Source organism: Elephantulus edwardii, unplaced genomic scaffold, assembly GCF_000299155.1.
Source record: "Elephantulus edwardii isolate Elephantulus edwardi_28Jun2011 unplaced genomic scaffold, EleEdw1.0 scaffold00093, whole genome shotgun sequence".
NCBI classification, from domain to species: Eukaryota; Metazoa; Chordata; class Mammalia; order Macroscelidea; family Macroscelididae; genus Elephantulus; species Elephantulus edwardii.
In genome coordinates, this window is record NW_006399843.1 from 12,304,320 (window position 1) to 12,327,252 (window position 22,933).

Here is a 22,933-nt window from a genome sequence, read left to right on the forward strand (position 1 = left end):
AACAACAACAACAACAACAACATAGCAGAATCCTTTTCAGTTCTAATAAGAATTGTCTCTCAGTTCCCTGATATGCAAAGATTTGACCCCAAATATTTCTGCTTTTCAAAGGCATTTACATTTAGGAGATAAGCCTGCTAATTCATCCAAGACGTTACATTTCTCTTTCAGTATATGCATGGTTGAAATTTGCACCTAACTCTGAGTAAATGACTCTTTATTAGAAAATTTACAGATACTGTTGTTCATTCTCATCTTTTGAATGTTAATTTTTGGTGCTTTAAAATCTGGGTCACAGACTGGGGTCTGCCTTTCAGTATAAATTGGAGAGACAAGAAAATCTATTCTTTATTCCTTATTTTGGTCTTATTTTATGTTACTTATTTCTGAAATCTGAAATTCTGTATCTTATTCTCTAGAAAGACCTCTTAGTTAATGTGCGTCTGTTAGTGAGTTTAAGTAGACCATTTGTTTTGAGAAGTTGTCCAAAATAGGTCAAAGGAATCCTTAGGGGTTTTTTTTGTTTGTTTGTTTTTAAAGGCAGAGTAAGCTTAGAGGTAGGAAAAGTTTTTGCCTTTGTCTTTGATAAGTGAAAATATGGTATTTCTTAAGTTGTTTAGTAATTGAATTTCACCTTGTGTATGGTCAATTCATGATCCCTTTCACAAATGCTGCTGCCCACCATTAAGTCTCTTATCACAGGGCATTTCAAAATGCCATAAAATACCTGATGAGAATCCTTTGAATCTCAAACCTATATAAATCACATCTAAAGGTCATTTCCTGAGTTAAGGAACTGACAATTATGGCACTTTCAGTCTCTTAACATTTAATAGACAAGAGATTATGGTTATGTTATTCCTTTGACTTAACTACTTTGTTGAAAAGCATTTGTTTGTTTTATTGGGGCTGTATAATTCTGACATTGCACTGATTGGCTTACCTGCATTAAAGTAACTCTTTAATTGTTTTGGGCTGTATCTATTTTGAAATTTAGGACTGATTCTTGTGTACTATGCACCAAAGATGGTATTTCAGTGTATTATTCAGCTCCTATTTGTTTGTAATGGAGCTGTATGGGTAGGTCCATTTATTTCAATATTAGTGACTTTATAGTATCCATTTGAATAATGATGATTAATAGAGGCTAATTTTCCAAATTAATTTATATCTCCTCTGGGTATTTCTTTGGGATATGTTCAGATTATGAGTTTTGCTTCTGATTTTAAAATAATTTTCCTTTGTTGTAGGATGAGCAGTTCTTAGGTTTTGGCTCAGATGAAGAAGTCAGAGTGCGAAGTCCTACAAGGTCTCCATCAGGTATGGCCAGTTAAACACATGATGCCTTCAGGCTTTGTAGGTGTTTGAGATTTCCCTTGGCTTTCTTTGCATGTGAAAATTATCTAAAATACTGATTTTTTTTAAAAAAAAACATCATTCCTATTCCCTCATACTAAGTAAGAAATGACTTATGAATTAGACTTTGATGGACTCTTGTCAGGCCATATTTGGTTTCTTCTTTAGTATTTAGCTCTCTCGTAACCACTTCAAAGGAAAGATGTTTCCTATTAATGGAAAAAACTTGGTAGACAAATTGACGATAACCTACTAAAACCATTGCCAGATTTGCATCTTTTATATTACATGGTAATATATATGCTTTTATTAATAATTTGGCCATTTTTTACAGCTGGAATTTTGTCTACTATTTTTAAATAAATAAGGACAAAACAGTTCATATTTGAAAGGCTATATTAAAGTAAAAATATTATGAGACTGTTTCCATTTGTTAGCAGTACTTGTTATTGTTCTCAGCAAAATAACAAGAGTATCTTAAAATTCAAGACAGTGGAAATAAAGAGAAGACCAGAATTCTTTTGGTGGAAAATGCATTCCCCAGATGTGCTGCCTGACTTGTATATTTTTCTTTCATGTTATATTGATAAAAAAAAATCTAATTGAATATTATTGGCTATGGTTTTGCTTTCTTATATTGATTTGGTTTGTGATGTTCACTAGTGTTTGGAGTTCATTCCATGGTGTCACTGTATGTTTTAAAGTAATATAATTAAAACATGTAAGTTGACAGTTTTTCAAGTTAAGTACCAGCGAAGTGGTGGTGGTATTTCCACTCATAACTGGGAGGCATTAGCCAGTAGTGTCCCAGTATTTGTGCTGTTTAGACAGTAGCAGTGTTGTGTTTAAGATGTGATAAAATCTTAAACCTCCCGTCAGCAAGAGACTAAGAGGGATCATCTGGTCCAATTCTTCATTTAGACATGACAAACATTAGGCCCCGGAAATGAGCACTTATTTATAATTAAGTTCAGAGTTCTAGGAATGTGCAGTGGATTGTGGAAATTAATAGCAGAACTGGGACCTTGTCTGTTCTGCTTAGTCTCGTAATCCAACAAGTTCTTTTTTAAAAAATTGGCTAGCAAACATTTTCAGAATTGTTAAATCCCTCAGAGTGACAAGATTCAAGTATACTAGGATAATAAGGAACTTTGTGATGTACTTCTGAATAGTTGTTTGGTTAATTGTCTACTTTTTTATGATTTTGTTAAGTTTTGGGGATTTTTCCTTCCTGGTTATCCATCTACTTTAAATGTTAATCTTACTTTTAATAGTGGAGCCATCTAGATATGCTTTATTAAGAAATAAATTATAATTTCTTTGCTGTCGTCTAGTTTATTACTTTTGTTGTAATTAGAAGGATTTGTGAATCCTTAATTACTTAGGAAATTTCATAAGTTAATTGCTAGGGAAAGCATTTCTATATAGAAAGCTCAAGAATAAGACCTAAGTTGATTTCTGTTTTGTTAGAAGACTGGCTCCTTAGTCTAAAATACCCATAATGGCATAAATCTCTTTTGGTGTTAGGGGAGATGTTAATTTCTGAATAATATTGAGTCATGAAACATTGAAAAATCAAGAAGAAAGAGAAGTGTGATAGAATTTGACAACTCATAATAACATTAGGAAAATTATGCAGTGTATAGTCTTCTTAAATCTCTTACTGAACAGATTGAGTTGGTTTATAAATTGGAAAATTAATTTTATTTCAAATAAAAGAAACTTGATTTAGTAAATTATCAGTTCATTTTTTACATCAAATAGAATTACACTGGTTTTTAAAAATTTGAGCTAACTGGTTTAAGAGCCTAAGGGAGCTCTTGTAACCTAGTAAATAACAGAGTTGTCCTGCCAACTCAGAGGCAGGCACTTCAAATCCATCAGTTTCTCTGAGGGAGAAAAATGGACAGTTTCTTCCCATGCAATTTATAGCCTCTGAAAATCCACTGCAGAGTCAGCTGTGAGTTGATTCCAGTTCGACAGTATTGAGTTTGACTTCCTTCATTTAATTAATATTTCATTCACTTCCCTGATTAGTTCACATGTCACTGAGTTCACTGAACTTATTCTAACTCATTAACTTTTCTGTTCAGTAAGATTTTTTTAGTTTACTTTGTATAGAGAAAGCTGATTTGCCAAAGAACATTTTCCTGTGAGAGTAGGTATATGACTGATAGGAGCAATGCCATTATATTTAATTTAAAGTAAAAATTCTGTATTGAAGCTGTGAGATTACTTACTATAAACATGGTTTCATGATCTTAAATATTGATCTTGGTGGTTAAGTATGAAAAAGTGCTTTTAAAAAATATGGGCTATTTTGAGTTCAGGAAAAAACTTTTGTTCGTCTAAATTTGTAAAAAAAGACTAGTTTGTATATCAGTATTGGAATTAAAAACTTTTAAAAAATTGTCTTAATTTTTGTACAGTGTTATTTACTTGATTTCTTTGAAACAAGTTTTTGGTGAAAAGAAACTAAACATAATTAAGATGTTATATTAACACAAGAAGAGTTCAGTACAAAATGGCTTGTGCTAAATTATATTCAGCTTAGTTAAGACCTGAACTACACAGCTAAATATATGCTCTTCATTGTTTAATTTCTATACGCAGTTAAAACTAGTCCTCGAAAACCTCGTGGGAGACCTAGAAGTGGCTCTGACCGAAATTCAGCTATCCTCTCAGATCCATCCATGTTTTCCTCTCTAAATAAATCAGAGACCAAATCTGGAGAGAAAATAAAGAAGAAAGATTCCAAAAGTTTAGAAAAGAAGAGAGGAAGACCTCCCACCTTCCCTGGAGTAAAAATCAAAATAACGCATGGAAAGGACATTTCAGAGTTACCAAAGGGAAATAAAGAAGATAGCCTGAAAAAAATTAAACGGACACCTTCTGCTACATTTCAGCAAGCCACAAAGATTAAAAAATTAAGAGCAGGTAAACTCTCTCCTCTCAAGTCTAAATTTAAGACAGGGAAGCTTCAAATAGGAAGGAAGGGGGTACAAATTGTGCGACGGCGAGGAAGACCTCCATCAACAGAAAGGATAAAAACCCCTTCCAGTCTCCTCATTAACTCTGAACTGGAGAAGCCCCAGAAGGTTCGGAAAGACAAGGAAGGTACACCTCCACTTACAAAAGAAGATAAGACTGTTGTCAGACAAAGCCCTCGAAGGATTAAACCAACTGTTAGGATTATTCCTTCTTCAAAAAGGACAGATGCAACAATTGCTAAGCAACTCTTACAAAAGGCAAAAAAGGGGGCTCAAAAGAAAATTGAAAAAGAAGCAGCTCAACTGCAAGGAAGAAAAGTGAAAACACAGGTCAAAAATATCCGACAGTTCATCATGCCTGTTGTCAGCGCCATTTCCTCACGGATCATTAAAACCCCTCGTCGGTTTATAGAGGATGAGGATTATGACCCACCAATTAAAATTGCCCGACTCGAGTCTACACCGAACAGTAGATTCAGTGCCACTTCCTGTGGATCTTCTGAAAAATCAAGCGCAGCTTCTCAGCACTCCTCTCAGATGTCTTCAGACTCTTCCCGATCTAGTAGCCCCAGTGTTGATACCTCCACAGATTCTCAGGCCTCTGAGGAGATTCAGGTACTTCCTGAAGAGCGCAGCGAAACCCCCGAAGTTCATACTCCACTGCCTATTTCCCAGTCCCCAGAAAATGATAATAATGATAGGAGAAGCAGGAGGTATTCCGTTTCCGAGAGAAGTTTTGGATCTAGAACAACTAAAAAATTATCAGCTCTACAAAATGCTCCTCAGCAGCAGCCCTCCTCCTCTCCACCACCACCTCTGCTTACTCCGCCCCCACCTCTGCAGCCAGCCTCCAGTATCTCTGACCACACACCTTGGCTAATGCCTCCAACAATCCCTTTAGCATCACCGTTTTTGCCTACTTCTGCTGCTCCCATGCAAGAGAAGCGAAAATCTATTTTGCGAGAACCAACGTTTAGGTGGACTTCTTTGAAGCATTCTAGATCAGAGCCACAATACTTTTCCTCAGCAAAGTATGCCAAAGAAGGTCTGATTCGCAAACCAATATTTGATAATTTCCGACCCCCTCCACTGACTCCTGAGGATGTTGGCTTCGCATCTGGTTTTTCTACGTCTGGTACAGCAGCTTCAGCCCGATTGTTTTCACCACTCCATCCTGGAACAAGGTTTGATGCACAAGGTTTGATGCACAAAAGGAGCCCTCTTCTGAGAGCTCCGAGATTTACTCCAAGTGAGGCTCACTCTAGAATATTTGAGTCTGTTACCTTGCCTGGTAATCGAACTTCTGCTGGAACATCTTCAGGAGTATCTAATAGAAAAAGAAAAAGGAAAGTGTTTAGCCCTATTCGATCTGAACCAAGATCTCCTTCTCACTCCATGAGGACAAGAAGTGGAAGGCTTAGTACTTCTGAGCTGTCACCTCTCACCCCACCGTCTTCTGTCTCTTCTTCGTTGAGCATTTCTGTTAGTCCTCTTGCCACTAGTGCCTTAAACCCAACTTTTACTTTCCCTTCTCATTCCCTGACTCAGTCTGGGGAATCTACAGAGAAAAATCAGAGACCAAGGAAGCAGACTAGTGCTCAAGCCGAGCCATTTTCATCAAGTAGTCCTACTCCTCTCTTCCCTTGGTTCACCCCAGGCTCTCAGACGGAAAGAGGGAGAAACAAAGACAAGGCCCCTGAGGAGCTGTCCAAAGATCGAGATGCTGACAAGAGCGTGGAGAAGGACAAGAGTAGAGAGAGAGACCGGGGGAGAGAAAAAGAAAATAAACGGGAATCAAGGAAAGAGAAAAGGAAAAAGGGATCAGAAATTCAGAGTAGTTCTGCTTTGTATCCTGTGGGTAGGGTTTCCAAAGAGAAGGTTCTTGTTGGTGAAGATGTTGCCACTTCTTCTTCTGCCAAAAAAACAACTGGGCGGAAGAAGTCTTCATCACTTGATTCTGGGACTGATATTACTTCTGTGACTCTTGGGGATACAACAGCTGTCAAAACCAAAATACTTATAAAGAAAGGGAGAGGAAATCTGGAAAAAACCAACTTGGACCTCGACCCAACTGCCCCATCCCTGGAGAAGGAGAAAACCCTCTGCCTTTCCACTCCTTCATCTAGCACTGTTAAACATTCCACTTCCTCCATAGGCTCCATGTTGGCTCAGGCAGACAAGCTTCCAATGACTGACAAGAGGGTTGCCAGCCTCCTAAAAAAGGCCAAAGCCCAGCTCTGCAAGATTGAGAAGAGTAAGAGTCTTAAGCAAACTGACCAACCCAAAGCACAGGTACTCTCTTCTACCTTGCCTCTTAAAGTCAGGTTTATCAAGCTCTTCTACGGGCAAGTCTTAGATTAAGTGTTTCCGTTATATTCAGTTATGAGCATTAGGAAAAGTAGTATGAAAGTAGTGGTATATGCTATGGTCCTTTAAGGACTGATAGGATTTTGATAGAGAATGCCTGGAGAAACTTTCTAGAGTGAACAGTGTGGGTAGAGGTTGAAATCGAAAACGTATTCAAGGAACAGTAAGTAGATGAATTGGTACACATGGAATAATGATGGATAGAGGCTGAAAGGTAGGTTAGGGCACATTATAGTGGAGGTCAAGCCATTTGTACAGGTTTGACATTAAAAAATCTGCAATTTAGATGGTGTATGGTTATTAATGTCATATGGTTTTACCATCTCTGATAAGATAAAAGAACTAGAGGGAAACATTAGTGAAGATTAGAGCAATGGATGCTAGATGTTATTATGGGACCTGAAAACTAGAAGTCAGTTGGACAATTAAGAAGATAGTAAGTTAAGACAGATTTTTACAATCATTAGCATAGCTTAAACAGAGCAAGTCACTGGCCTTCCCTGAGAAAACTCACCAATTTTTAGATTCTTTAAAAAACAGAAGCTGTCATGTACTAGATGCATATTTATTCAAACCTATTATGTGGCCACAGACTTTGATTCTTCGGCTATATTTGCATGCCATAGTTCTTCCACTGAGAGATGGCTTTCGTTGGATGTGTTTTGGTTTGCATCATTAGTGTTAGAGCAACTGCTCTTTAAAATTTGGGGTATTTCTATTTGGAGTCATGACTCCATATGCCCATTGATAGGTTATTTCCTCCTTTTTCTCTGTTAACCGGGGAAATAAAAGACATAGTCTGTAGTTAAGATAAACTCTCATTATATCAGACCAAATATTTTTGTATTATTATAGACTCACAGATTGAATTTTTAGGGGTATTTGAAGATATGTAATTAAAAATAGAAACTTAGTTGATTTTTTTGTTTGTTTTAGAAGCCTCATTTGCCACCAATTTAGGATATAGAAATAATTGATTTTTCTGTGTTCATAAGACCTGTCAGTTAATAATGAACTTGTATATTAATGTTTTGAATCTAGATTATGATAAATTAACAACACCTTGAGGTCAACATAATTATATTACCTGTGGTTTTATTATTTGGGTTTTTGCCTTATATTCAGGGTCAAGAAAGTGATTCATCAGAGACTTCTGTGCGTGGACCCCGGATTAAACATGTCTGCAGAAGAGCTGCTGTTGCCCTTGGCCGAAAACGAGCTGTATTTCCCGATGACATGCCCACCCTGAGTGCCTTACCATGGGAAGAACGAGAAAAAATTTTGTCTTCCATGGGGAATGATGGTAGGTCAGAGATGGCAACCAGTTTGCTCAGTAATCATTCAAGTATACCAGTAGGTTATTTATAATAATATATATTACTCTGAGTCCTTTGAAAAAAGCAAGACGAAATTAAATGTGCAAGGATTTTATTAGAGGAAATGGATGTGAGGGAGAACAAATCAGAGATAAGGCTTTTTGACTGTGATGCAAGTCTGACCTGAGTAAAGGAGAGAGGGAAGGAAGATGGAGTGGGAACATGCTTGGTAGCTGCTCATGTAAAATTTAGAAGTTTAGAGAACTTTTAGAGGCATTCAGTTCATATTCTTGATTTTAGGTTAGATTGTGCTTTGTTTCTGTGTTTGAATTTTTATTCCCATCATAGTGTGAATTACAAGCATTTTCAAACATTTGAATAATTATTTAAAACATCTGCGTGTTGGGGAGCTCTGGCGGCCTAGTGGCAAGAAGCTGCAGTGCAGTCTCGAAGGTGTGTGGTTCAAATCCATCAGATGCTCCGCTGAAGAAGGAGGGGCAATCTCCTCCTATTTCAGTTGAATCCATTTCGATGGCACACGCATACACACACACACACACACACACACACACACAAATAAATAATAATTTTTTTTTAAACCAATCTGAGTGTTAATGTGAATTTTCAGACTTTTTGGGTACTACATGTGAATATTACAGTTTTTGGGTTTGAATGAGTAGAAATGGATCTTGACGATCTCAAGAGGAATTAGATACTTCCTAAGAACTAATGATACATTTCTTTAACAGACAAGTCATCAATTGCTGGCTCAGAAGATGCTGAACCTCTTGCTCCACCCATCAAACCAATTAAACCTGTCACCAGAAACAAGGCTCCTCAGGAACCTCCAGTAAAGAAAGGACGGCGATCAAGGCGGTGTGGACAGTGTCCTGGCTGCCAGGTGCCTGAGGACTGTGGTGTTTGTACTAACTGCTTAGACAAGCCCAAGTTTGGTGGTCGCAATATAAAGAAGCAGTGCTGCAAGTGAGTGATGTCTTACTCTGAAGTGTTGACCTCTACTTCATGAAGGTTACTTGTCCCTGGTTTGTTGCAGATATGAATCAGAAAACAATATAGTGTCTTGTATCTTCCTGAATTGAAGATTGGTTGTAGAGTTGAATGCTGTAATGTGGCTGGACCAATGTGCTGTTCAATTGAACCTTCTGCAGTGATGGAAATGTAGCCAAGTGTGGCTGACTACTGAAAGCTTAGAATGTAGTTAGTGTGATGAAAACCCCTGATGTTTAATTTAAATAACTAAATGTGACTAGTGGTTATTGATCAGATAGCTTTGGAGGATTTGGCCTAAAAATTGACAAATTTAGATGAATTTATTAAGTCAACTGAACTAATTTTTATCTCTTTGGCACTCAAGGTATATTAAAGATTTTTTTTCATAAGCCTCTTTACCTTCTGAATATTATCTCAGATAATGTCTGTTATTACTTGTTGCAGATTTTTTTTATTAATTTGCCTTCCTCTCCCCTTTTATAGTCAATTTATAGACATTCTTTCTGCCATCTGGAATGATTTGTTTAAAATGGATGAAGAGAGCTTCATAAACAGAAATTTGGTGATAGAACATCTCACATACCACCTGGCACAAGAAACAGATATTATCAATAAATAGATGTTTATTGAATGAATGAATAACATGAAAGATATTTATAAAGCATAGAAGGGAGAAATGTTATTCAGGAGGAAGTTTCTAGGAAGCTAAATAAGTAGTTCTCTGCTTTTTAAAAAAATAAGTTACTGTCTTTTTTTATTAAAAAATATACACAGCAAAACATACTGAGTAGTTTCTACCTGTACAGTTTGGTGAGATTGATTACATTCTTCAAATTGTACAGCCATTCTCACTCTCCTTTTTTGAATTTTCCCCTTTCATAAACATAAACTCCCCCGACCCCTAAAATTCCTGTCTCACCTTCTGAGTTGCTGTTATCCATTTGATCCCATATAAATAGTTCTACATAGATGTAGATCTAGATATCTATCTATCTAAATCTTTCTAGATAGATATAGATAGTTCTAAATAGATTTAGATATTTCTAGATAGATTTAGCTCATTCTAGATGGACACAACTAGTTCTGCTTTGAGCACAGTGACCAAAGCAGACATTCACTAATTATGTGCTTTGATTTTCTCTGGCTTTAAGCAAGAATCTTGTCTCAGTCTCATTAGTGGAAAGAAGTAAGGCAATTCACAGATCAGCAAAAAGGTACATGATAACAACATAAAATTGCACTATATTTAGGGATTAAAGTGGATTTGGTGCAATTTTTAACCTTTTAGTTAAGTTTTACTTTCATTAAATATAAATTGAGGGGTGACATTAGTATCAAATATATGCAATGGGTCTGTAATCCTAATAGTGACAGACAAAGGGCTCTGGGTAATTTGAGTTTACTGTGTGTTCAGATTACTACTTGAATATTAATTGTAAATACAAGAAAAATTGTTCATTTTGTGTATGATACTAGGGATTTTTTTTGGTAGGAGAGATTTGAGTCTTATTTGAAAAAAATAGTTTGGTTTTTTTGTTCCTTTTAGAACCTACCTAAAGGTAGATAAAAGAGCTGATCCTAAAGATCAAAAACTCAGAATTATTCCAATTATTGAGCAGTTTCTCTTTTTTTAACTGCCAAATTCATACTAGTTTCAGTTGTTTCCGTCTAATTTATTTTATGATTTATCCTTGTTATCCTAGGATGAGAAAATGCCAGAATCTACAGTGGATGCCTTCCAAAGCTTACCTTCAGAAGCAAGCTAAAGGTAGTGTGGTAAAGAGTTCCTCACCAAAACGCTTTCTGCTATAATGCTGTATAGTTGTGTGCATCCATTGTAAAAGGAATACTGGTTTGTACAGCATATTGCTCTTTCTCAAGGAGGTTGGGTTTTTTTGGTTGTTGATTGTGGTTTTTGAAGTCAGGTGATAGATGCTTGGATATTCTTTTTACTATTTTATTTTAGCATATATTTGGAAATTTACATAATAAACAGTTTTTTAACAATTCTGTTAAAAATTATATACTCCTGTGATGGGGAGCTCTGGTGGAAGAAGCTGCACTGCAATCCCCAAAGTATTTAGTTCAAATCCACCCACTGCTCTGTGGGCAAAGGATGCGCAGTTTCCTCCCATGCCATTCACTGCCTCTGAAAACCTGCTGGAGGATCAACTATGGGTTGGTTCTGACTTGATGACACACAATGACAACTCCTGTACTAGGCTGCCAACCCAAACTGCACACAGTTTTAAACCATTCAGGAGAAAGAAGGGCAGTCAACTTTGGTGTGATTTACTGCCTCTGAAAATCTTGTAGAGGGTCAGCTATGACTCAGTCTGACTCGACAGCACACAACAATAGCAACTCCTATACTAAGGAAGTGGTAAGAAATTGCCTTGCAATCCCAAAGCCACACAGTTCAAATCTACCAGCTGCTTGATGAGAGAAGGAAGGGCAAACTCCTACCATGTGATTTATTGCCTCTGAAAACCCACTGTTCTCACTCAGCGGCTCACAACAACAACAATGTCTATACTCATTGCTATTGAGTCAGTTCCAACGCATAGTAGTCCTCTGCTGGGTTTCTAAACTATAAATTACAAGAGGCAGAGACTGCTCTCCTTTCTCCCTTGAGGCCACTGTTGGATTCAAACCGTTGCATACTTGTAACCTTTGAATTAACAGTACAAATGCCATCAGAGCTCCTACAATGAAAAATTACAGATGATTCCATTTCCCTAAAAAACCAGTACACCTAGTTCACTGATTGCCTTGGCACTCATTTTTTACCCATTCACTGCTGCCTATAGCTGCAGAACACTATTCTATTTTAAATTACACTTTTCTATTACTTCTGGGTAGATAATTTTTTCTTTTTTGTTTTTCATAGCTGTGAAAAAGAAAGAGAAAAAGTCCAAGGCCAGTGAAAAGAAGGAGAGCAAAGAGAGCACTGTTGTGAAGAACTCGGTGGACTCGAATCAGAAACCTGTCCCACCAGCAAGAGAGGAGCCTGCCCCAAAGAAAAGCAGTAGTGAGCCTCCTCCACGAAAGCCCACCGAGGAGAAGAGTGAAGAAGGGAATGCCTCAGCCCCAGCACCTGAATCCAAACAGATCACCACTCCAGCTTCCAGGAAGTCCAGCAAACAGGTGGCCCAGCCAGCGCCAGTCATCCCCCCACAGCCACCAAGCACAGGCCCATCCAAGAAAGAAGCTCCCAAGACCACTCCTAGTGAGCCCAAGAAAAAGCAGCCTCCTCCACCAGAATCAGGTGAGTGAGGAAGGCCAGGAGAGGTTGCTGAACCTGACGTCCCAGCAGAAAAGCACTGATGTCTTAACATGGAAGCCTGAAATGCTTAATTGGAAGCCTTGAGTTTGAGAAAAATAGCTCTCTTTTAAATACTAAGTCATAAAGAATTAGAGGCAAAATGTCTGTCAAATTGGAGATAGTTAATTTCTTATTAAAACCTTGGAGTTAAAATAATAACTTTTTGTTTTGTTTTTTTTCCCCCCTAATGTACCTTTATCCACAGGTCAGTATCCCTAAAGTAGTCATTGTTATTTATTACTGACTATAAATTCATCAGCATCTGACATACATTTTCTTTTAATCTTTTAGGTCCAGAGCAAAGCAAGCAGAAAAAAGTAGCTCCTCGCCCAAGTATCCCTGTAAAACAAAAACCAAAAGAAAAGGTGAAGAGACCTTTGTTTCTCTGTCATTTTACAGGAATGTTACTCTAGTGTGTTGGGAAGTTGCCCTATCATTAATGTTTATGTGATTGCAAGGAAAAAACTACGCTGCCTCTTCTGTGTAAAAGGCAGTGGAATTTTTAAAAATTAACCAGCAAAGTTCATGCTTAGGCTTTAATCAGATGTTTCTTTTTTTGTCTTTATCCACATAGTGCTTTCCCTGGTGACTGCCCATATTCTAGACCAGCAGTCTGCTTATGGTGCAGGCCACGTGGCATAACATCCTTTAGGAATAGTATAATGATCTGCCTTCCTTGTGTCTACTTTTAATGATGTTACTATTACAAGTAGCGAAAAGAATCTCTTCTCTGTTTTTTAAAGATAGTTATATTGGAAATATTTTTAGAGCTATTATTTAAATTTCTCTTTTGCTTTATTATTACTTTGAATTTTGAAGAATTTGGCTTTGTTTTTTTTTTGTCTTCCATCTCCTTAGGAAAAACCACCTCCAGTTAATAAGCAAGAGAATGCAGGTACTTTGAACATCCTCAACACTCTCTCCAATGGCACTAGCTCTAAGCAAAAAGTGCCAGTAGATGGAGTCCACAGGATCAGAGTGGACTTTAAGGTAAGGATGTTAAGTGACCAAATAGTGTGTAGAGTAATATGAACATTAAATAAAGAAATTTATAATATTAAGTGTGAAGGAAGAATGGATAAGAACTATCATTAAGACATGAACTTTGGTCAGTGTTGGGAAGCCATGGTTTCTGAATTGATTGAAGATCATCAGCTCTGGAGCAATATTTAATTAGAGATGATATTAAGGAAATGATTCTTTCACATAGAAATAATCAAACCACAAGGATTAAATAAACTAAAGTCTTAAGAGAAACTCAGTCCTGGTATATCTAACAGAGGAGGCAAGCCTTTTAATAGTTTGTAAGATTAAAAATGTAATAGTTATTTAATAGTTATTCTCTCAATTATTGAAATGAATACTCTTAACATTTTGATGTCACTGTAATTTAATGGTTTTTGTTTAGAGAAGTCAGAATTGACTTGATAGCAATAGGTTTTGTTTGCTTTCTAGCTAGAGTTTTATCATGATAGATGGTCTTTTTCTCTTTCCACAGGAGGATTGTGAAGCAGAAAATGTGTGGGAAATGGGAGGTTTAGGTATTTTGACCTCTGTTCCGATAACACCCAGGGTAGTTTGCTTTCTCTGTGCCAGTAGTGGGCATGTGGAGGTAAGATACTCTGCTTTTTTGTACCCTGGAAAGTGTAATGGTATATTATTTTTACTGTGAATTAAAGAAATCATTACAATCTGTTTTATTTGGGGATAGCAGACATTATTACTGATTTAGAGAACCTTGGTGGTTTAGTGGTAAAGAGTTGGACTGCTAACCCAAAGGCACATAGCTTGAATTCATCAGCTGCTCCCTGGAAGAAAGATGTGCAGTTTCCTCCTGGGCAGTTTACTGCCTCTGAAAACTCCCTGGAGGGCCAACTGAGTCAATTCCAATTTGACATCACTTACCAATAACATTCCTATTTAAAATTGCTTTTGAAGTTTTTCATATATTTCAGGGGAAAATCTGCTGCTTATGAAAGTAGAAGAAATGTCAGGTTGAAAAGCTTAATAGTTTCATGTCTTAAGGTCAATCTTCATAATATGTATTTTTGACAGATGTCTAAATAAATAGAATAGAATAGAATGTTGCCATTTTCCTCTAGAAAAAAAAATTATTGTTAATTATCTTAAATACCAAAACCTCCTTAAACTTCTTTTGCCACCTTTCTAGGGATCCCAACAAACAACAGAGATTTACTAAAAACAAGCAAAAACTTCCTTAAAGATCTAAAGAACCCTTAGCAATTAATAATATTAAAAGAATAACAGAAAAAGATAGTCAAAAGAGAGGGAAAGATAATTCACAAAATGAGAAATGAAAGTTACCATTGGGGGGAAAAGTTGAGCTTACTGATGGACCAAAAACTAAAAGTTGAAGCATGATAACAAGGATGATAGGGAAATGAGGGCTTTCTGTTGGTGGAAATGTAAGTCAGTCTTCTCTAACTTAGCAGTTCCACTTCAGCTGTGTATCTTAAATATATAATTAAATTGGCAAATGTATGTATGAGATAAATAGGTTCATTTTAGCATAATCAAGATCATAAAAAATTGAAAGCAATTTATGGACAGCAGTAGGTGGCTTGTTTAAAAGTATTGGTATGCAAATAATGATAAATACGAAACACTAAAGCTGTATCAATATAGAAGGACACTGACATGGGAAGAGAGTTCTGTGCTGTATCACTGAATAAAAACAGCATGTTACAAAATTATAAGTAAAAATGCTTTTAAAATACCTATGTAGAAAATTCTAGGATGTACTCCAAAGTATTAAAGAATATGGTTGAGTTATGGGTGACTTTTCTTTCTAAGTTTTTTCTCTTAGGTTTTTGTTTGTTTGTTTGTTTGTTTTGGGTTGTTTTTTTTTTTAAGTCAACAGTTATCTATTGAGTGCTGATTTACATACTAGATATTATTCCAAATACTTGGGACACACCAGAGAGCAAACAGATCTCTGCCCTCACTGAGCTTCCAGTCTAGCATTTCCCACTTCACTTGCACACTGACCCAGGCAAGTCTGTGCATCAGCTGCCAAATGGGAGGAATATGCAGAATCAGCACTGACCATGGATGACATACTTGCTGTTCTGTAGATGCCAAACAAGACCTTTACCCTTTGCCTTAGCCTATCTCTTAGGCAGAAAATAGGGCTGGATGTTGATTTTTAATAAGAGAGCACACTGGGGATAGGAGGTTGGAGCTGGATTGTCTGCTGACTTTTCAGAAGCTGAGAATACCATGGGAGGAGATTGCCCAGCTGGTGGAGTCCAGTTGCCTGCCTTTGGGTTGTCAGCACAACTCTTTACACCAGAGTTTTCATCCTGGTCATATTTATTTTGTTAGTTTATAAGTCTAGTATTAATGCTTTATTCCCCTGAATCTTAAAAATGTCAATATTGTGCCTTTCCCTCCTATAATCATTGCTTACTAAATATATATTAAATTAATGCTACAGAGTCTTAAAATTCAAAGTGTATCTAAAGTTGGTTAACATTTGTTCATGTAATCTGAGACATTTCTGTTTCCCTTTCCTTATTACAGTTTGTTTATTGCCAAGTATGTTGTGAGCCCTTCCACAAATTTTGTTTAGAGGAGAATGAGCGCCCTCTAGAGGACCAGCTGGAAAACTGGTGTTGTCGACGATGCAAGTTCTGTCATGTTTGTGGAAGGCAGCATCAGGCTACAAAGGTACAGAATTAAATAATAGAGTACTTAGAATGATACTATTGTCAGTTCTGCTTTCTAATGAGTCTTTGAGACCTAGGTATTAGAATTTGACTTCATCTCTTTAGTTATTTAATTCAATGTGAAAAGTTGGCTATTTTTGTGTTGTAATTTTGCAGATGTAGTAGAAACATGGTTTTGGGGGGGAAAGCCTAAAAAGATCCTTAAAAAATTATTTTACAAGAACACTCATTACTGAGTGCCTTTTGTGGGAGATAAATCTCTGTGATTTAATGTAAATAAATAATTTATAGTGAAATCTAAATTATAACATTGGTGTATTATGATGGTTCAGTGGTTACACACTTAACTGCTAATTTGAAGGTTGATGGTTTGAATCCACCAGCCATTCTGCACAAAGAAGATGTGGCAGTCTGCAAAAAATCTGTAAAGATTTACGGCGTCGGAGGCCCTGGGGCACTCTTTTCCTATATCCTTCAGGATTGCTTTGATTCTGAATTTACTCTGATGGGCTTTGATTTTCATCCTTACTTGAAGATGAATGTGAAATTGAGGTTCTAATAATAGGCATTTAGTGAAGATTATGTAATGCTCACCTTTGTATTTTCTTACAGCAACTGCTGGAGTGTAATAAGTGCCGAAACAGCTATCACCCTGAGTGCCTGGGACCAAACTACCCCACCAAACCCACAAAGAAAAAGAAAGTTTGGGTGAGTGCACACATAGTACTGCTTCACTAGTTGTCTTATGAGAACTACTATTTGTCTTATGAGAATTACTATTTGTCTTATGAGGACCTTCTCACTTTGTCATGAGAATATCTTAGCTTGAGGTTACTATGTGCTGTCAAATCAGAACTGACTCCTACCTGACCCTCAGTGGTTTTTTAGAGGCAATAGATTGCACTGGAGGAGATTGCTTATCTTTTTTTCTGCAGAACAGCTGGTAAATTTGAACCATGTGCTTTTGGGTTGGCTGAGCAGGTCTTTACCACAATACCACCAGGTTCTCTTGCTTGGAGATGTCAGTGTATAAAATTTTTGCTTCATTATTAGGAAAAGCCCTTATAATGAAGAAGTCAGGTCTAGAAATGGATTGCAGATCTTTAAAAATGAGAAGGGATGATAAATTTAAAAATTCCTATTGAATTTCTTTTTTTCTAGATCTGTACCAAGTGTGTTCGTTGCAAAAGCTGTGGAGCCACAACTCCAGGCAAAGGATGGGATGCACAATGGTCTCATGACTTCTCATTGTGCCACGATTGTGCCAAACTCTTTGCTAAAGGTACTTTAGAGGGTACCTTAAAGAGGTTGTACTTGATATTTTTCAAGGTGAATTGTACACTCTAGTAGACTAAAATGAAACCTTGTGAGTCTTGTTAAGGATGTTTGGGTGTATAAACTACGTTCTTTGGTTTGCTCTTTCTTCTGGAAATGCTTGAAAAGTTTGTATGGAAAGAATAAAGGGAACTGTTACAGCTAATCACAGTGAAATACTGCAAGCCAGTATTTCTGCAAGTGTGGCATATATATATGTTTGATTGTTATAGGAATGATTTTAGATCACACATTTGGGTTTAATGAGAAAATATACTAGTAACATGTTAAACTCATTATTTTGTTGACTTAACTATATATAGTGTAATACAAAGTTCATTGTAAAAGTTAAGTAAAATGAGCAAATTAGTTTGTGGAGTCTGCTAATTAAAAAGTTAAAGGAAGGATATATAAAAGTACTCCTTTAAGCTCTAATATAAAAGCACTAGAAATAAGAGCAAGTCTAACCTTTTTTAACTGTCATATTGCTGCTGCTTAATATTTAAACATTTTTTTTGAATGTTCAAGCTCTCTTTCATTTTTCTATTTTTTTATTATCTGTAAGCCTCACCTGGTCAAAAGAACAGAAATAATGTCATATATGAAACATTTCAGAAAAATATTGACCTTGGCAGCTGCATGAACATTCCATAGTAGGTCCCTGCTGATGGGATTCCAGAAGAATATAGCATCGTGCATTTTAGACTCCGCTGGCATACATAAGTTGGTCTTTAAAAGCACTGGTATGTGAGCCAGAGCACTGCTGAAGAGTTTGCTTTGCTTCTAGGAAACTTCTGCCCTCTATGTGATAAGTGTTATGATGATGATGACTATGAGAGTAAGATGATGCAGTGTGGAAAGTGTGATCGCTGGGTCCATTCCAAATGTGAGAATCTTTCAGGTACAGAAGGTTGGAGTCTTTTTATTACCATTTCCTTTCTCTCAAGATAGTTTTTTATAGTCCTAATGCAATGTTAATCTAAAATTATGCTAGTGTGATATGAAGTTTTAATAATTTATTTTTTGAGCTCTAGAATAAGTGGCATAGGGTTAAGTTTGTGCTCATTTATCATGAGTACATCCTTTAATATATAAACTTTGATAAATGTCGATAGTTGTAGAGGGGCTTCAGGCCTTTTGTTCATAGGGTCACTATGAGTTGTGTTCAACTTGAAGGCAATCTACAACAACATTCTTTAAAAATATTTATTTGCTGCCCTTGAGTAGTATAATCTACTGATTCTGTAATATCAATTCTTGGTTTAGTGTTAATTAATAATACTCTTTTTAGAAAACAATATATGTGAGCTATTAAGGAATATTAAAACCTCAGTGTTCTGCTTAATACAGTTTTATAGTAAGCTCAGTGGAGGAGTTTCTTCTCTCTCTCTCATTCCATATCTTCAGAGCACCTGTCATTGTAAGATTTTGTTTTCCTAGATGAGATGTACGAAATTCTGTCCAATCTGCCAGAGAGTGTGGCTTACACCTGTGTGAACTGTACAGAGCGGCACCCTGCAGAGTGGCGGCTAGCCCTTGAAAAAGAGCTGCAGATTTCTCTGAAGCAGGTTTTAACAGCCTTGTTGAATTCTCGAACAACCAGTCATTTGTTACGCTACCGGCAGGTAGGCCCAAGTTTCCTTTTCTGAGAACTTAATTGAGTTTTACCTTGTAATAGAACAAGTTGCTTTGTTTTGATAACCTTTGATTTAACAAAACCTCAAACTCATTGCTGTTGAGTTGGAATCAACTAACAGCTGTGCCTCTGGCGAGTTTTCATGAACTGTAAGTAGTGCAGGAGGAGATTGCTCATCTTTTTTTTTGAACTACTTGTGGATTCCAGCCAGCCGAGGGCCATTGCCTTTGAGATTGCAGTGCAACCCCCTATGGACTATACCACCAGAGCGCCCTCATTCTTGGTTTTCTTGTTCTTTGTTTTAGTGCTGTTGAGCAAATATTTAGATTAAGAATAGAACTTCTTTGGTGTAAGAAATAGAAATAGATTCTACCTGTTATTATAGGAAATGTGGACTTTATTCCTTGAGGGCTGTGGGGAGCCAGAATAACAGACTTTACCTAAGGAAGTAATGTGATTGATCACAGTTGCTTTTAAGAAAAAAATTTTTTTTTAATTTGGCAGAAGTGCTGAGGATAAATTGGGTTGTTTTTTTTTAAAGCTGTAAACTAAAACAAGGTGGTGTGGAGGTAGTGGGATTAGAGACTCCTTACAGTTTCTCAGAACACAATTTGAAAACTACAACTTTTAGTCCACTTAAGTTGCAAATGGTAGATTTTAGAAGTACTTAACCAAGAATATAAGGTGTAATGTTGAAAGAACCAAATGAATAACTTTGAGCTAGACTGAGTTCTATCTTAGACTACAGTTCTGCATTTTAATGGAAAATTCACTATCTATATCCTACTCAGAAAGAACTAAGCCCAGTTTGGATTTTTTTGTACTAGGTTTAGACATGATCAAATTTCCTCACTTAGCCCAGCCATTGTACTGGAGAACAGACTTAATTTTGACTATTCTTTCCAAAATCTGAAAAATCTGGTACTTTCCATGTTCTTTCATGTGCAGATCTGAATCATTACTAAAATTTGCATGGATACCTTATTTTCAGTGTTAATAAAAGAAATATCTTTCCTGGTAATAGGCAGCCAAGCCTCCAGACTTAAATCCTGAGACAGAGGAAAGCATACCTTCCCGAAGTTCCCCAGAAGGACCTGATCCTCCCATTCTCACTGAGGTCAGCAAACAGGAAGATCAGCAGCCTTTAGACCTAGAGGGAGTCAAGAGAAAAATGGACCAAGGGAACTACACATCTGTGGTATGTGTCGAGAGCAAAGTACCAACATTTTAAGGGCTTTGAGTCTTTTGAGAGATGAGGGTGTACATAAGCAAATTAAAATCATTGAATAGACTTTCTTCTATATTTAGAAATGCCATGTTGCTTTAGTACTTCAAATATATGTATTCTTTTAGATTTATGTTTGAGAAGATGGCTTATGAAAGGAAGGGTAATGTTTGAAAATGGCTCTTTTATTTAGCTTTCACCTGAGTTTGAAAATTATTTTCCTATTAAGGAGAAGCAGCAATAAAAAAAACTCTTTATAGGGGAAAAATACTAATATGAAGTTGATTAGCCCTTTATGAAATCAAATCTGAATACTGTCTTGTTTCTACAGGCCATGTTCATCTAGAGAATACATTTCATGTAGTTCATGTAGAGAATTACATTTTCATTTTAAGGTTTTAAAAATGTATTACTCATTGTACATTGTTATTGTTGTTGTTGTGTGCCACTGAGTCAGGACCAACTCACAGCTGGCCCTCCAGCAGGTTTTCAGAGGCTGTATACTCGTGGAGGAAGAGACTGCCCATCTTGCTCCTGCAGAGAAGCTGGTGGATCCAACTGCATACCTTCGGGTTGGCAGCATGGCTCCTTACACTAGTCCACCAGAGTTCCCTTACTCATTGTTGAGGAAATATTAATCTCATTATCTTAGGATCTTTATTTGTTTCTAATTTGTTTAATTTGCATAGCTTGCTGTGATACAGCTGATCTATTTACATTCCTATTCTTTTAGTCTCATTTTTCTTGACTAACCCAGTTGTGGACTGGTGTGCCAAGGCCTCAGCCAAAAAAGAAATAAGAGTGTATTAAAATAATGTGTCCATTTTCTCTTGGAATGATTTAGGAGGAAGGACAAACGGTACTGAAAACATATTGTTTTATCAATAATTAATACTTTGCTTTTGTATACAGTTGGAGTTCAGTGATGATATTGTGAAGATCATTCAAGCCGCCATTAATTCAGATGGAGGACAGCCAGAGGTTAAAAAAGCCAACAGCATGGTCAAGTCCTTCTTTATTCGGGTGAATGATAGTCATAGTTCATGTTTTCATGCTTACCTAAGAGTAATTGCCCACATGAATAGAACAGATTGTTATCTTCCTCCCTTTGCTTTGCCGTGTGTTTGAAAATATCTTTTGGTTCGTGCCCCTGGTTTTTTGAGTTGCCCTGATAGAGATATTTTCCCTAAAATCATTTTCATATAGACAGAGAATCTGGTGTTGATTTTTATATGGTCTGTATATGGTATCCAGATGAAGGTTCGCATGCTTATGTTTTGTTTTTCTTTTAGCAAATGGAACGTGTTTTCCCATGGTTCAGTGTCAAAAAGTCCAGGTTTTGGGAGCCGAATAAAGTATCAAGCAAGTAAGTAAATTCAGTATTATACTTACTTTTCCTTGTCAGCAAGAAATCAGAGAATTTTCCTATTTATAGATTAAGTTTTCTTTTTTTAAATGAGGTTTTAATATTAAAAAATGAAGGCGTTGAAATTCTTTTTTAGTGCTTATTTGAAGACACTTAACCTTTATTAATAGGAATGTTGTTGTTATGTACCATCGAGTTATCTGCGACTCATAGCGAGCCTATGTACAACAGCCTTAAACTATGTTCTATCCTGTGCCAATCTCATTGTCTCTGACAAACCTACCGCTATTACCCCAGTCACTGAATCAGTCCATCTCATTGAGGGTCTTCTCTTGCGCTGTCCCTCCACCCTCCCAAGCATGATGTCCCTCTCCAAGGACTGGTCTATCCTTGAAACATGTCCACAGTATGTCAGACTAAGCTTCAGAATCCTTGCCTCCAAGGAGCAGCCTAGTCTCACCCACTCTAGGACAAACCTGTTTATTCTCCTGGCAGTCCATTCAATACTCTTCTCCAACATCACAGCTCAAAAGCATCATTTCTCCCTCTCTGATCCCTAGTCATTGTCCAGATTTCTGATGCATAGCAAGTAATTACAAAGACTGTGGCCCGGAGCATTTTAAAAAATTCTATATATTGTATTTTGGGGAACTTGTTTAACTTGTGGCATAGGTATAATACATGTCTGATTTAACCTTAAGATTGTCCTTGGTGAAATTGAGTTGCTTTATTGAGTTCAAATGATACTCTTTTTTTTTTTTTCAAATGATACTCTATTGCTCTCAAATTTTTCATATTTAACCTTTTATTTTTATTCTAATAAGTCCTTTTGATTCTTTGGTAGGACTGTCATTTGTTTCTTGGAATGTAACCATTTTGAAATCATTGTCAGAAATAGTATTTTCTGGGTATTTAAGCTGTTTTCCTATGCTGTGGCTTGTTCTTAGGGTCTGTTAATGGGTCATGTGTGGGACCAATACCTGATAATATAAAAATGTGATATTCTTGTACAGTTGTAGGTATATTGTAGGAGTTCAATAAATGCTTGTGAATCGATTATTTTCAGCAGTGGGATGTTACCAAATGCAGTGCTTCCACCTTCACTTGACCATAATTATGCTCAGTGGCAGGAGCGAGAGGAGAACAGCCACACTGAGCAGCCTGCTTTAATGAAGAAAATCATTCCCGCTCCCAAACCCAAGGGACCTGGAGAACCAGACTCGCCAACTCCTCTCCATCCGCCTACACCTCCTATTTTGAGTAAGGCACTAACTGGAAAGTTACTCTCCATTGCCCTCTAAATGCCAGTCATTGACTTTATGAATAGGAATTGAATAA

General features: G+C 36.8%; 1 protein-coding gene across 1 annotated transcript in view; it reads left to right on the forward strand.

Moving 5' to 3' along the window:
- Positions 1 to 22,933, forward strand: part of KMT2A (lysine (K)-specific methyltransferase 2A) — an 89,656-nt gene that overhangs the window by 33,769 nt on the left and 32,954 nt on the right. Inside the window, exons 3-20 of the mRNA XM_006890887.1 lie at positions 1,251 to 1,320; positions 3,970 to 6,638; positions 7,839 to 8,016; positions 8,779 to 9,013; positions 10,744 to 10,808; positions 11,931 to 12,308; positions 12,657 to 12,730; positions 13,224 to 13,355; positions 13,864 to 13,977; positions 15,909 to 16,055; positions 16,667 to 16,762; positions 17,216 to 17,336; positions 18,156 to 18,269; positions 18,809 to 18,993; positions 20,029 to 20,202; positions 21,142 to 21,252; positions 21,522 to 21,595; positions 22,662 to 22,855. Coding sequence (XP_006890949.1) covers positions 1,251 to 1,320; positions 3,970 to 6,638; positions 7,839 to 8,016; positions 8,779 to 9,013; positions 10,744 to 10,808; positions 11,931 to 12,308; positions 12,657 to 12,730; positions 13,224 to 13,355; positions 13,864 to 13,977; positions 15,909 to 16,055; positions 16,667 to 16,762; positions 17,216 to 17,336; positions 18,156 to 18,269; positions 18,809 to 18,993; positions 20,029 to 20,202; positions 21,142 to 21,252; positions 21,522 to 21,595; positions 22,662 to 22,855 — 5,131 coding nt within the window. The remainder of the gene's footprint in view (positions 1 to 1,250; positions 1,321 to 3,969; positions 6,639 to 7,838; positions 8,017 to 8,778; positions 9,014 to 10,743; positions 10,809 to 11,930; positions 12,309 to 12,656; positions 12,731 to 13,223; positions 13,356 to 13,863; positions 13,978 to 15,908; positions 16,056 to 16,666; positions 16,763 to 17,215; positions 17,337 to 18,155; positions 18,270 to 18,808; positions 18,994 to 20,028; positions 20,203 to 21,141; positions 21,253 to 21,521; positions 21,596 to 22,661; positions 22,856 to 22,933) is intronic.